This window comes from Mobula birostris, chromosome 18 (genome assembly GCF_030028105.1).
Source record: "Mobula birostris isolate sMobBir1 chromosome 18, sMobBir1.hap1, whole genome shotgun sequence".
NCBI classification, from domain to species: domain Eukaryota; kingdom Metazoa; phylum Chordata; class Chondrichthyes; order Myliobatiformes; family Myliobatidae; genus Mobula; species Mobula birostris.
This window is the reverse complement of record NC_092387.1, coordinates 7923903-7937015: the sequence shown is the minus strand read 5'-3', so window position 1 is coordinate 7937015 and position 13113 is coordinate 7923903. Positions and strand designations below refer to the sequence as shown.

The 13113-nt window shown below is 41.9% G+C and overlaps 1 protein-coding gene across 1 annotated transcript in view; it reads right to left on the bottom strand.

The window, feature by feature from the left end:
• LOC140211921 (furin-like) overlaps positions 1–13113 on the bottom strand; it is a 155330-nt gene that overhangs the window by 34562 nt on the left and 107655 nt on the right. The window contains exons 7-9 of the mRNA XM_072282136.1: positions 4789–4961; positions 4421–4633; positions 1530–1630 (exon numbers count right to left, since the gene is read on the bottom strand). Of these exons, the coding sequence (XP_072138237.1) occupies positions 1530–1630; positions 4421–4633; positions 4789–4961 (487 nt within the window). The remainder of the gene's footprint in view (positions 1–1529; positions 1631–4420; positions 4634–4788; positions 4962–13113) is intronic.

Genomic DNA, 13113 nt, shown 5'->3' with positions numbered 1-13113 from the left:
TTCAGTGTATGCTGCCATGTTCTTTTTGATTGATAGTAAATGAACAAAATCAGTGCAGACACCTAGTGTAGATAATGGACAGTCTTCATACAATGCTGTCAATGATTGCATCCTCTAAATCTTCATTATCATTGTAACATTCAAGATAACTGTCGATACATTCAAATTCTTTGTAGTTTCTAACTTGAAGTAGTAAAATTGTTTCATTGGCCGTTTCAGGCATCTCCGAGCCTGAATTCTTGAAACCGCAGTGAACACTTCTGAATTGTCTTGTTGCTTATTTCTTGCCAATTATCAGTGCCAAAAATCACTGCTTTTTGAACACAAGCATAGGCAACTGATGCCATTTAAAAACTGTTCGCTCTAAGCACAGCGTAGTGTCTAACGGCTACACAAATGCTTGCAACTGATACACGTGACTGACACTGGTTAGAAACTGTTCAGCAACAGTCTTCTGTCCCAATTAAGTGGTATAATGCCCCAAATTAGCAACTGTCCTGATTATCTGATGGCCCACTGTATTTGAAGTGAAGGGAAGATTGGGAATTGAGGTCTATGGGGAACCAACACAAAAGAATTTGAAGCCTGGGTCAGATTATTCACTCTTAGTGTTCCTTGTGATACTACTTGTTAATTTTTTTTTATTGAAAATATCTAGAATTTAAATATTAACACATAGCTCTCTGCAGATGCTAGAAATTTTGAGCAACAATGCTGGAGGAATTTAGCAGTTCAGGCAGCTTCTATGTGGCAGGGGTGAAGAAATAAACAGTTAATGTTTCTGGCCAAGTCCAGAAAACACCAGGACTGAATCCAAAATAAAAAGGTGAAGGGAGGGGAGGGAGTACAAGCAGACAGGTGACAGGTGAAGCCAAGTGAAGGGAAAGGTAGGTGGGTGGGGGAGGGAGAATGAAGTCAGAGCTGGGAGGAGATAGGTGGAAGAAGTAAAGAGCTGAACAAGGAGGAATCTGAAAGGGGGGGGGACACCAGAGGCAGATGATGGGTAGGTGAGAAGGGTGCCACAGTAGAGTAGAGTAGCAATTAGTGCGATGTTATTACAGCTTAGGGCACTGGAATTTGAAGGTTAATCCCGGCACCCTCTGTAAGTAGTCTCCCTGTGGAATGCATGGGTTTTCCCTGGGTGCTCTGGTTTCCCCCACAGTCTAAAGACTATGTAGATTAACTGGTGATTGTAAATTATCCTGTGATTAGGTTAGGGTTAAATCCGGATTGAGGGCCGGAAGGGCCTACTTTGCGCCGTATTGCTAAAGAAAAGAAAATAAAGGGGAACTAGAATGGGAAATAAAACTCCATTCCCCTTTCCCCCTCCCTCCTTCTCTTTTTTGTGTATTCCCCAAAAGGGTGACTGTTTATTCCTCTCCACCGATGCTGCCTGACCCATTGAGTTCCACCAGCATTTTGTGTGTGCTGCTCTAGAATTTAAATAATTTATTAAGACCTTATTAACAAAATGGGGGCACGAAGTATTATGCCGGCAGCTGTCAGACAGAGTCAGGCATATCGCTTACTTTGCTTCCAGCGCAAGAGCGATGATCCCCGCTGCAAGGGGAGCAGAGGCTGAGGTTCCGGTGTGTGACTCTGTACATTTCTCTCTCAGGTCAGTGGTAACCTAAGCAAAAGTGAAAGGTATATGAGCAACCAGACACTCCAATTTCAGTCAGATGATAGAAGCTGGTCAAAGTGCAGGAACACAAATAAAATAGTAGCAAATGAAACAGACAGCAGGTCTGTCTACAAGCTTCAAACTGAAACAATAAACTATCTTTCTTGTTTCAACACGGTTACATTTTCTGCAGTGATCGAAGAACATTCTCAACAATGTCAATTGAGCAGTCATATTCCACTGATTCAAAAGAAGAAATAGGAGCAGCAGTTGGCCACCTGGTCCATCAAGCCTGCTCCGCTATTCAATAAGATCAACTCCGCCCTCCTATCAGGCAGGAGATACAAAAGCCTGAAAGCACATATCACCAGGCTCCAGGACAGCTTCTACCCTGCTGTAATGTGACAACTGACTGGTCCCCTAGTGCAATAAGATGGACGCTTGACCTCACAATCTACTTCCTATGACCTTGCACCTTATTGTCGTTGTTCCTTCCTTCAACATTCAGGACTACCTGATGACCCAGCACTAAGAACAATTTGTACCAAGATTTAGTCTAAGTGGCTGAACACTAGCTGGTATTAATTGGCAACACTCAAGCTTTACACTCCATGGGGTTGGAATGAGATCAAAGCACTTTCATTCTTTAGTCATGCAGCTTTTAAATGGTACCACTGAGATTTGGTCTCATTAGCAAATATGCCTTCAGCATCTTCTAAATAATGTTGTTTCCTCAAAAACATGCCGATTTGGCAGATTTTAAAAAATCATAAAATCTCACTTACCTAGCCGCGTGGCTATTTCACAAACATAGGCTCTAAACAGAGATGGACTGTTTGATCAGAATATAAATTTCAGCCAAATTAACCCACAAGTTAGCAATTCTGCCTTGGAATCCAAGCTAACATTTTTTAAACTCTACAAGCACAATGAAAATCAATTGTTTCATTTTAGAGTCAGAGAACATTACAGCACAGAAAAAGGCCCTTCAGCCCATCAAGTCCTTATGGATCTTAACTGTTGCCTGTTTTACATTAGCTATCTCAATATGGACTGGAAAAATCAAACATTTTGATCCAAATTGCCCTTTTGCTCTGTGGAGGCATTGATTCCCAGGAAGGGCTCTCACTGGATCTATGTTCAATGGGAATTTGAAAGAGGAGACATTTTCAGGCAGATAAATTCATTAAAACTCCCATGATCGAACAGAAAAGCAGTTATAACCTTCAAAGTCCACAGATTCAGTGAAAGGGTGAATGCGGAAGCGCAGTGAAGTCAGCTTAACACAACTGACAATGGATTGTTAACAGTTAAAATACACTTAGTGGTCATATCTCCTGTATACACAATACCTCCTGTACCTGATAAAGTGGCCACTGAGTGCATGTTCGTGGTCTTCTACTGCTGTAGCCCATCCACATCAATGTTGGATAGAGATGCTCTTCAGCACACCACTGTTATAATGCGTGGTTACTTGAGTCCTGTCAGCTTGAACCAGTCTGTCCATTCTCCTCTGACCTCTCTCATTAACAAGGCGCTTTTGCCCACAGAACTGCCGCTCACTGGATGTGGTGCTTTTGCACCATTCTCTGTATATTCTAGATGCTGTTGTGCACGAAAATCCCAGGAGATCAGCCGTTTCTGAGGTAGTCAAACCACCCCGAGTGGCACAAACAATCACTCCACAAAGGCACTTAGATCACATTTCTTCCCATTCTAATGCTTCGTCTGAACAACAACAGAACCTCCAGACCATGTCTGCATGCTTTTTATGCATTGAGTTGCTGCCACATGATTGGCCGCTTAGATGTTTGCATTAATGAGCCGTACAGGTGTACCTAATAAAGTCGCCACTGAGTGTACATAAAGCAATATAACTGAAGACACAAAATAAATCCAAACTCCTTTTCCTTTAAGAAAATACAAATGGCCCGCCTCACTTTTGCTTCAAGTTTCCAGTGTCAAAATAAGTGCTTGTTTAGTAAATGCCTTCAACCATCTCATTCCGAGAATTCCGAAGAAGCATCAAGCACATGGATTCCCAATATATGGCAACACTAAATAACAGGCAAGTGTTCTAGGAATTTCAGTGACATGTTATTAATGAAGTGTTTTGGTGCTCTCAGGAGGCAAAGAAATCAATTGCATTGTAGTGTAGCAGTCAGAGTAACACTATTACAGAGCCAGTGACCCACGTTCAATTCTGCTGCTGTGATAAGAATTTTGTACAGTTTTCCCATGACCGTGTGGGTTTCCTCCAGATACTCCAGTTTTCTCCCACATTCCAAACAGGTCAGGGTTATTAAGTTGTGGACATGCTATGGTGATGCCGGAAGAGTGGTGACACTTGTGGGCTACCCCCAGTACATCCTCGCTGATTTGATTTGACGCAGGTTACAAATTTCACTATGTTGCAATGTATCTGTGACAAATAAAGCTTTATTTAAGGCATCAATCATGAAGGACCCCATCACCCAGGACATGCCCTCTTCTCATTGCTACTATCAAGGAGGTGATACAGGGGCCTGAAGACACACACAATGTTTCAGGAACAGCTTCTTCCCCTCCACCATCAGATTTCTGAATGGTCCAGAAACACTACCTCACTACTCTTTTTCTTTGCTCTCTTTTTACACTACTTACTTACTGCAATTAAACTGTAACTTATAGTTGTTTTTATGCATTGCAGTAAAACAAATTTCATGACATATGCCAGTGATATTAAATCAGATTCAGACTCTAATCTTTTTCTTTACACTTTGGTGATAATTACACTTGAATGAAATAACGACTTACAATCTGCTTTTCAAATTGCCCTCCACTGCTGTACGTGGTAGCAAGCGTTGAGGAGCATGCCTCACTATACCATGGCACATTCCCATTTTGAGTTGTACTGCTGATTGATAGAGTGTAAATGCTGTTTGTGTAGCCATCACAGTTACAGCTGTCACGCTCCCGGCCACCATTTCCAGAGGCCCACACAAAAATCGAGCCGAGACCCCGGCGTCCCTGTGAACAGTGAACCAAAACAAAGCACAATGATGTGCAACGTGAGTCCAAGGTTATAGAACAGATTAAAAAAAGTGATTGGGTATTTAAAATCTTTTCTTGACCCTGCTAATGCATACTTCACTGCAGAACATGCAAGAGTAAAATTCACTTACCTGAGTAATGCCTTTAAAAAAGGCTGCCTGAGCCAGCTTAGCAGGTCCATCCACTGTCTTTCCATCATCTTCTGGACCCCAACTGGCACTATAGATGTCAATGTGCTGAGGATTCATGCTGAGGGACTGGGCTTCCACAGCATCAGTCACCTCCCCATCCAGCATTCGCACGCCTACACAATCCCAAATAATAGATATTAAACAGTTGGATCACAAAGCTTTGGTGACCTAGGCTCAGAGCTTAGTTGCGTATCAGCTAGGTGGGGAAGAGTAGGGTTGAGAGGGATAGTAAGTCAGATACAATGGAATGGCGGGGCAGACTCAATGGGTCGAATGGCCCAATTCTGTTATGTCTTATGGGTGATACAGAATAAATGTAATGAAAATTAAGAAAGCAACAGGAAGACATGAAATATCTGATTGTGTTTGTTACAGATCATTCTGAAGTTATGACATTATAGAGAACATAATTATGGATAAACTAAAATAAGAAACCAGTCATTGGGTGTGGCACATTCTGCTTCTGTCCCATTGAAACTACACAAGGAAACACAATAGATTAAGGTTCCTGCTACAAACACATCATTAAAGGTGTATCCCTGCCACTGAAGGCACAGTCTGGGACAGATTTGCATTGTCAATTGACTTTCTGGTTATTCGTATATTCATGAAGCCTTCAACACTGTGTCAAAAGGAGGATATTTTGGGTGTCACGGAGCCTTTTGGAAAAGACATTAGTATCGAATATTCAAAGAGGTTCTGCTAGTTGAAATTCACTATCATCGTCAATGTGTAATTCTGTAAATTTCTCTGACTACATTCCAAATGTTCAAGTAGGTGATCACAGCAATTGAAACCGTAGGTAGTCATTTATTGTTACGCACAGTGTGTAGACAAAAATGGCTTGAAATAAACCATTATGAAGTGAACACAGATACACCCTGTTACAAAGTATTCAACTTTGGAGATGGAAAGATTGTTCATTTACGAAAAGAGTGAAAATTCCAACAAAAATAGGGCAGACAAAATGTTACATTGGAATGGTGGTACCAATGAACATTCCATTACTCCAGAAAAGCTTCCCTAAAGAAAGCAGGGAAGCCAGAGAGTGGGAGTAGATGGTTGCCTCTCAGACTGGAGGCCTGTGACTAATGGTAATGGATCCATTGTTGTTTGTCCTTTATATCACCGATCTGGATGATGATATGGTTAACTGGATCAGCAAATCTGCAGATGACACCAAGATAGGGGGAGTAGTGGACTGTGAGAAAAGCTATCATGGTTTGCAGCAGGATCTGGACCAGCTGGAAAAATGGGCTGAAAAATGGCAGATGGAATTTAATGCAGACAAATGAGAGGTATTGCACTTTGGTAGGACCAACCAGGGTAGGTCTTGCACAGTGAACGGTAGGGCACTGAGGAATGTGGCAGAACAAAGGGATCTGGGAATACAGATCAATAATTCGCTGAAAGTGGTGTCACAAGTAGACAGGGTTGTAAAGAAAGCCATTGGCACATTGGCCTTCATAAATCAATGTACTGAGTACAGGAGATGGGATGTTATGTTGAAGTTGTACAAGATACTGGTGAGGCCTAATTTGGAGTATTATGTGCGGTTTTGGCCACCCACCTCCAGAAAAGATGTAAATAAAGTTGAAAGAGTGCAGAAAAAATTTACAAGGATGCTGTCAGGTCTGGAGGACCAGAGTTATAAGGAAAGACTGAATAGGTCAGGACTGTATTCCTTAGAACATAGAAGATTGAGAGAAGATTTGATAGAGATATACAAAATTATGAGGGGTACAGATAGGGTAAGTACAAGTAGGCTTTTTCCACTGAGGTTGGGTGGGACTACAACCAGTGGTCATGTGTTAAGGGTGAAAAGTGAAAAGTTTAAGGGAAACATGGGGGGAGTCTTCTTCACTCAGAGGGTCACGAGTGTGTGGAATGAGCTGCCAGCGCGTGGTGCATGCAAGCTCGATTTCAACATTTAAGAGAAATTTGGAAAAGTAGATGGATGGTAGAGGTACAGAGGGCTATGGTCCTGGTGTAGGTCGATGGGAGTAGGCAGTTTAAGTGGTTTTGGCATGGACTAGATGGGCCAAAGGGCCTCTTTCTGTGTTGTACTTCTCTCTGACTATGACCAAGCAACAAATTGGCTCACCAGCTCTGGACATTACTGTCTGAACATTCTAGAGAGGGTCATTACTGAGGACCAACATGAGAAAGTAGTACTAGATGTCACAGAGAAAGTGACCCCAGATGAGAAATGCAAATATTGCTCGAGCTTCACAAGCAGTTTGGACACGCTTTGACTGACAGACTTCAGGAACAGCTCAGGAGTTCAGGAAACAAAGATGCAGATTATTTTTCCATTCCAAGCTGTGAGACATGCCAAGTTTGCAAAGACCAAACCCAAGCCTGCGGTTAGTCTGCCACTAGCATCTGAATACAATGTAGACCTACATGAACTGCAGCAAGGAGTGTGGTACTTCCACATTACTGATGAATTCACACATAAACACAAAGAGACACCCAGGGGTAGGAAAAATCTTCATCCATTCCTGGATAAGTGTGCATAGCCCACTTCAAAGTATTCAGTGATAACGGTGGTGAATTTAATAATGATGAATTCAGAGATACGGCAGAGAAATTTAACAGTGAAACAAATTCATCCGCCGCATACAGTCCTTGAAATAATGGACTTCTGGAGCGACACAATCAAACACTTACTGAGATAATGTTGAAGATAAAAAAAAGCAACAGCTGTGACTGGAATACAGCTCTGTACTGGGCCATTATGGTGAAGAATATCATGCACAATGTACATGGCTATAACCCATATCAACCTGTGTTTAGCTAGAAACCAAACCTTCCCTCTGAACTGGTTGACAAGCCACCTGCTCTAGAGGGCACTACAAGCAGTAAATGGGTTGGGAAACATTTCAACACTGCGTGCACCAAGGAAGGCTTTCGTTGAAGCAGTGTTCAGAGAGAATTCAAAGAGCACTGAGGGAACAGCTCCATACTACAGATGAGAAATATGAGACAGGGGACAAAGTGTACTGCAAAAGAGCAGACTGTACAAAATGGAAAGGTCCATGAGGTTGTCCTTGGTCAGACTGGAGCTGTGGTATTGGTGAGACATGGAGGTACGTACATATGTGAGAGTGCATCATTCCAGACTATGTGAAGCACAAACTGAAGACCAACAGAACTCCATGGAGAATGGCACAGAAAATGAAAAGCACTTACCTGATGCTGTCAATTGCTTGAAGAGAAATAATCACAAGTGCAAAGACTTCAGTCTTAAATCAGGACAAACTGTGAGAATTGTAGATCAAGATACTGGTATCTCACACAAAGCTGAAGTCTTAGGACGAGCAGGAAAGGTCACTGGGAGAAACAAAAGTCAGTACAACTTGAATTACCTAGAACCAGCCACAGTCGCTGGCACTGCAGGGTCAGTCACATTCATGTGTAGACAGACTTCATATTGAATCAAGTATAGGTCAGGCTGGACCATCTGAGAAATGTCAAGATGAAAATATCCTAGTAACTAAAGATTAAACAAAACAGGATTAAATCAGTAATTGGAGAAATAATGGAGTGTTTGAGGAAGTCAGAGAAGTCAGCCAAAGACAATGTCTACAAGATATGTGTACACCCTGAAAGATTCCCTGACAGGAATTATACCAAAAGCACACGTGGTGGCTGGTAGCTTTGAGGAACTGAACGTAAAAGAACTCCAAAAAGACTCATCAACATGTGCAGAGTCACTCCAACTACTTTGCACAGAGATAAGTCAAAAGCATCAGCAACCCTATTCCATGGACATAAAATCCACATTCTTACAGAAAATGGCATTGTCATGTGACATTTACATTCAATCCCCGCTTGAAGCCAGAAGTGAAGGAACACTGTGGAAACTCCAAGTGTGTTAATGGTCTGGCAGATGCATCACTCCACCGGTATAAAAAGGTCCAAGAACTAATGTTGAAAACAGGTGGGAAGATGTCACAAGTGGATCCAGCTGTTTTTTTTACTGACAAGATTCAGAATGTCATGCTATTGGAATACTTGCCTGTCATGTAGACAACTTCATATGGGGAGGACCACAAAACTTTGCCACATAGTCATCCCTCAGCCAAAGTCAGCCTTTTAGGTCGGACACGAGGAACATGATAGACTCTACTATGTAGGGATAGACATACTTGTTGACTGAACAGTACAACTGCACCAAGAAAGCTATATAAGGAATCTTCAAACTATCTGCATGGAATCCTCACATGCCACACAGCAGGAAACTGAAGTTGAGTGACTTAGGTCAAAGATGGGTGGCAAGACAGTGCAGATCTGACATCATGTCTGATGCCTGCAACTTGGCATCCAGCACAAAAAAATGCCACAGCACAAACTTTACATTAGGCAAACAAGATTGCAAAATTCAATCTGAAAAAATAGTCTTGACGTTTCAACAGCTTGGAAAAGACGCTAACATGAGGAATTCTGCAGATGCTGGAAATTCAAGCAACACCACATCAAAGTTGCTGGTGAACGCAGCAGGCCAGGCAGCATCTCTAGGAAGAGGTAGAGTCGACGTTTTGGGCTGAGACCCTTCGTCAGGAAAAGACGCTCATTGTTTTCAGTGATGTTCACTTGGAAACCTTCCTGATGGAAGTACTCAAGGAGGACATTTTATTTTACTGATGGGAGAAGAGGGAAGATTTTCACCTCTTTGTTGGGAATCAAAAAGGATGAAGAGTTGTATGCAGTATGCTGGCGAAGAAACCCATGCAATGTGTGATGGCATTGACAATGCTGTTTATTTGGCCACACTCTATTGAACTTGTCCATGGTGAGCCAAAGAAGAATACTCTACAAATAACTTGTGTCACATACAACTACTCTTTGGTTGATGCCATTAAATCCACCATGTCAGTTACAGAGAAGAGACTTCACTGAGAGATAAGCAGCATCAAGGAACTTGTGCAAGTACAGAAAATTCATCACAGGCTATGGTCAACTACAGAGGAACAACTCGCTGACTGACTCACAAGGAAGGGAGCACCAGCCCTTGTGCTGCTGAGAATACTGAGTGAAGGCCTCTGGGAACTTAAGAACTGTATCAACATCAAGGGTTAGAACCAATTCCCATATCCTAATGGACAGTGGAGTTGATATTTTTAAAATTTTCTTTAATATACATAAAAAGGATGAGAGATAGTTGAGTTTTATTCATTTGGGCTATGTAAGCATTTACTTGGGATGCACACTTTTGCTGTTATTGCCGTTCACACTTATCCTGCTTTGGGCATGTGCATGGGGTGGGGGGGGTGCAAGGGGATAAGAAAATGGCAAATGGCAGCCCTCATGTAATGAACTTGAATGGAGAATGCAAAGTTGATTAAATGAAAATCTTGTCTTTGTTGTTTGAGCATCAATCGGTTTGCTGTGTGAAAAGACTTTTTCCCCCCGTTACAGCTTCCATGTGGCTCGGTTTTATTCAGTCACAACAGTACTAATTTCTATATTCTTATAGGGGATAAACCAAATCTACAGCAAGCACTTAGAGACTCTCAGTCAGCAGATCAGGTAGCAACTATGGAGAGGAATAAACATTTGATGTTTCAGGGTGAAGCCCTTCATCAGGACTGGAAAGGAAGGGGAAGAATCCAGAATGAGAAGGTGGGTGGGTGGGGAGCGTGGTAAAGAGGAATGCACTGGGAGTAATGCACTGCGAGTAATACACCTGGACAAGTACAGTGAGAGCAATATAGCAAGTTACATGTGGAGACAGAGTAATATAAAGGAAGACAAGCTAAAAGCCAGATGAAGGAATATAATAGGAGAAGAGAGTGGAAAACGGGAAGAAAGAAAAGCACCAGAGGGGAGTGGGAAGAAGGGGAAGAGGCCTGAATGGGGAAATGAAGGAGGAAGAGGAGGGGAAAAAATTATTGGAAGTTGGAGAAATCGATGTTCATGGCATCAGGATGGAGGCTACCTAGATGGAATACAAGATATTACTCCTCCAACTTGAGAGTCTGACAGCACTCACTTTAGGAAATGAGAGGGATATTTGAAATAAATTGCAAAGAGCACCAATGATGCAGGGAGGAGTTTAATCAAATTTAAATACAGAGACAACCAAACACTGAGATTTTGCCACTGGATGAGTAAACGTCAGCTATGTCCTGATTCAGTACTTCATCCTGGACATTCCCACATTGTTGGTTACCCCTGAATCACATTTTATTAGCACCTTTAATGCAGTCAAAATACTCCAAATGTGCGTCACAGGGCCACAAAATAAAATTAATATCAAAATATTACGGGAAAATGTCCATAGCTAGGTTGAACAAGTAGGCATCCAGACATGAAGGTACAAAGGTAGAGTTGTTTAAGGGGCATAGGGGCAACAGATAAGGCCGTTCAAGGCACCATGTGTAGGGTAACACACAGAACGCAGGAGGAACTCAGCAGGTCAGGCAGCATCAATGAAGAGGAATAGACAGTCAAGTTTTCAGGGTGAAATCCTTCATCAGGATTATACCATGCAGAGGATGTTAACTACTCCTATCTCTCATCTTTATAGCACAAGGGTAAAACCTCTCGCTATCAAGCAGGCCCCACACTCACAGTGATGGAATCTGCTAAAAATAAAATGGTTAATACCAGAACTAAAACAGTGGTCAAAATTATGGATATCAAACGCCTGAAATGCTCACATTGCAACAGCAACTAGGATAAGAAAATGGTTCTTAAAACAATCAATCATGTTTTATTTTACGGACAAGTGGTACATTCCTGTTTGTAAGGATTAGATTTAATAGCCCTGAGCCTCATTTTTAAGTAGTATGCTGGCAATCATTAACACAGCTTGCACTGAACTGTGATTACAGCAATGTGGCCGAGGCAGGTGACGCCTGAGGCATTGACTCCAATGAACAAGTAACCGGAATAAAGCACAATCTAAAGCAGGACACGAAATCAAAATGGCACAGGATCTTTGAGGATACTTCGTTCTTCTTTTTATTTCCTTTTTTAAAAAAAATATACATTGACTTTGGTGCATTTTAGATAGAGAATACAGGTCATTTGTGCATCCAGGACAAAGTAGCGAGCAGGAAAAAAATCATTGGCAGACACCTCTGACCCTGCAAATGGCCTTTTCCAAAAGCTCCCTTTGGAAAAGTGCTCTAGGGCTACTAAAACAAAAATTTCAGGCCATCTTACAAGTTTTCTTCCCCCTTGACAGTTAATCTGATCAACCATTCTAGTCAGAACCTCCCAGCTACCTTTATCTATTATCCCCAACATTACACTGAAAACCATTTAAACCACTGTTTATAAGGCTGTTTAGATTGTAAATACAGGCAATATTTGTGTATTCAAGATTGTTTAATGTCATTTCCAGTAGACAAATATAAAGGAGAACAAAATGCAGATCTGATCCACTTCCTCTCTGTAGGCAACCGCACCATTGTCGGCGATGAGCTCCGCCACTGTCGTGTCATTGGTGAACTTGACAAAGTGGTTACTTGGGTGTTTGGCCGTGCAGTCACGTGTGAGCAGAGTGTACAGCAGTGGGCTCAGCACACAGCCATGGGGAGGGAGGATCAGTTGTGGGACTGTCTGGGTCTGTTGGTTAAGAAGTCCAACATGCAGTTGCACAGTGGTGCATTTAGACCGAGGAGGAGGAGTTCTGAACACTTTATTCCACATTCATACTTTATCCTCTAACTTTATTTTTATATCTAATTCTTTATAATTATCGAACATTGATCTTTTTTTTGCTGCATATCGTGCCAACACAAGGTGGCAAATTCCTAATACATGTCAATGTTGATCGTTAAACCTCATCATTCCACCCTGCTCTGGGGAACAAACATTCTCCTGGAGCTGCACAGGGATGAAGCTTCACCTGATGACACGTCTCAGCCTGAAACATCAACTGTTTATTCCCCTCCATAGATGCTGCCTGACCTACCTACAGGTGCATTTTTCAGCAGCAGTTGCCAAATCTTATCTCTACCATCTAGAAGGACATAAATCAACAAAAACAGTAACAGCAGTAATCTCTTCAAAGCACCGTCTTGGAAACATTACTGATCTTTCTTCACTGCTAGGACTGAATTTTGAGTTATTAATAGGAATATGTTCACTGCACACCCATTACAGAGATTCAGAAATACTCCAAAGGCAAACAGGGATGGGCAATAAATATTGTAATATTTTAAGGTAAAAGCTTTATTGCACGATGGAACTAAAGTCAGGACTCCAATACAACTGTCCTCATTGGATGCACGTTTGAATGCAGCAAGA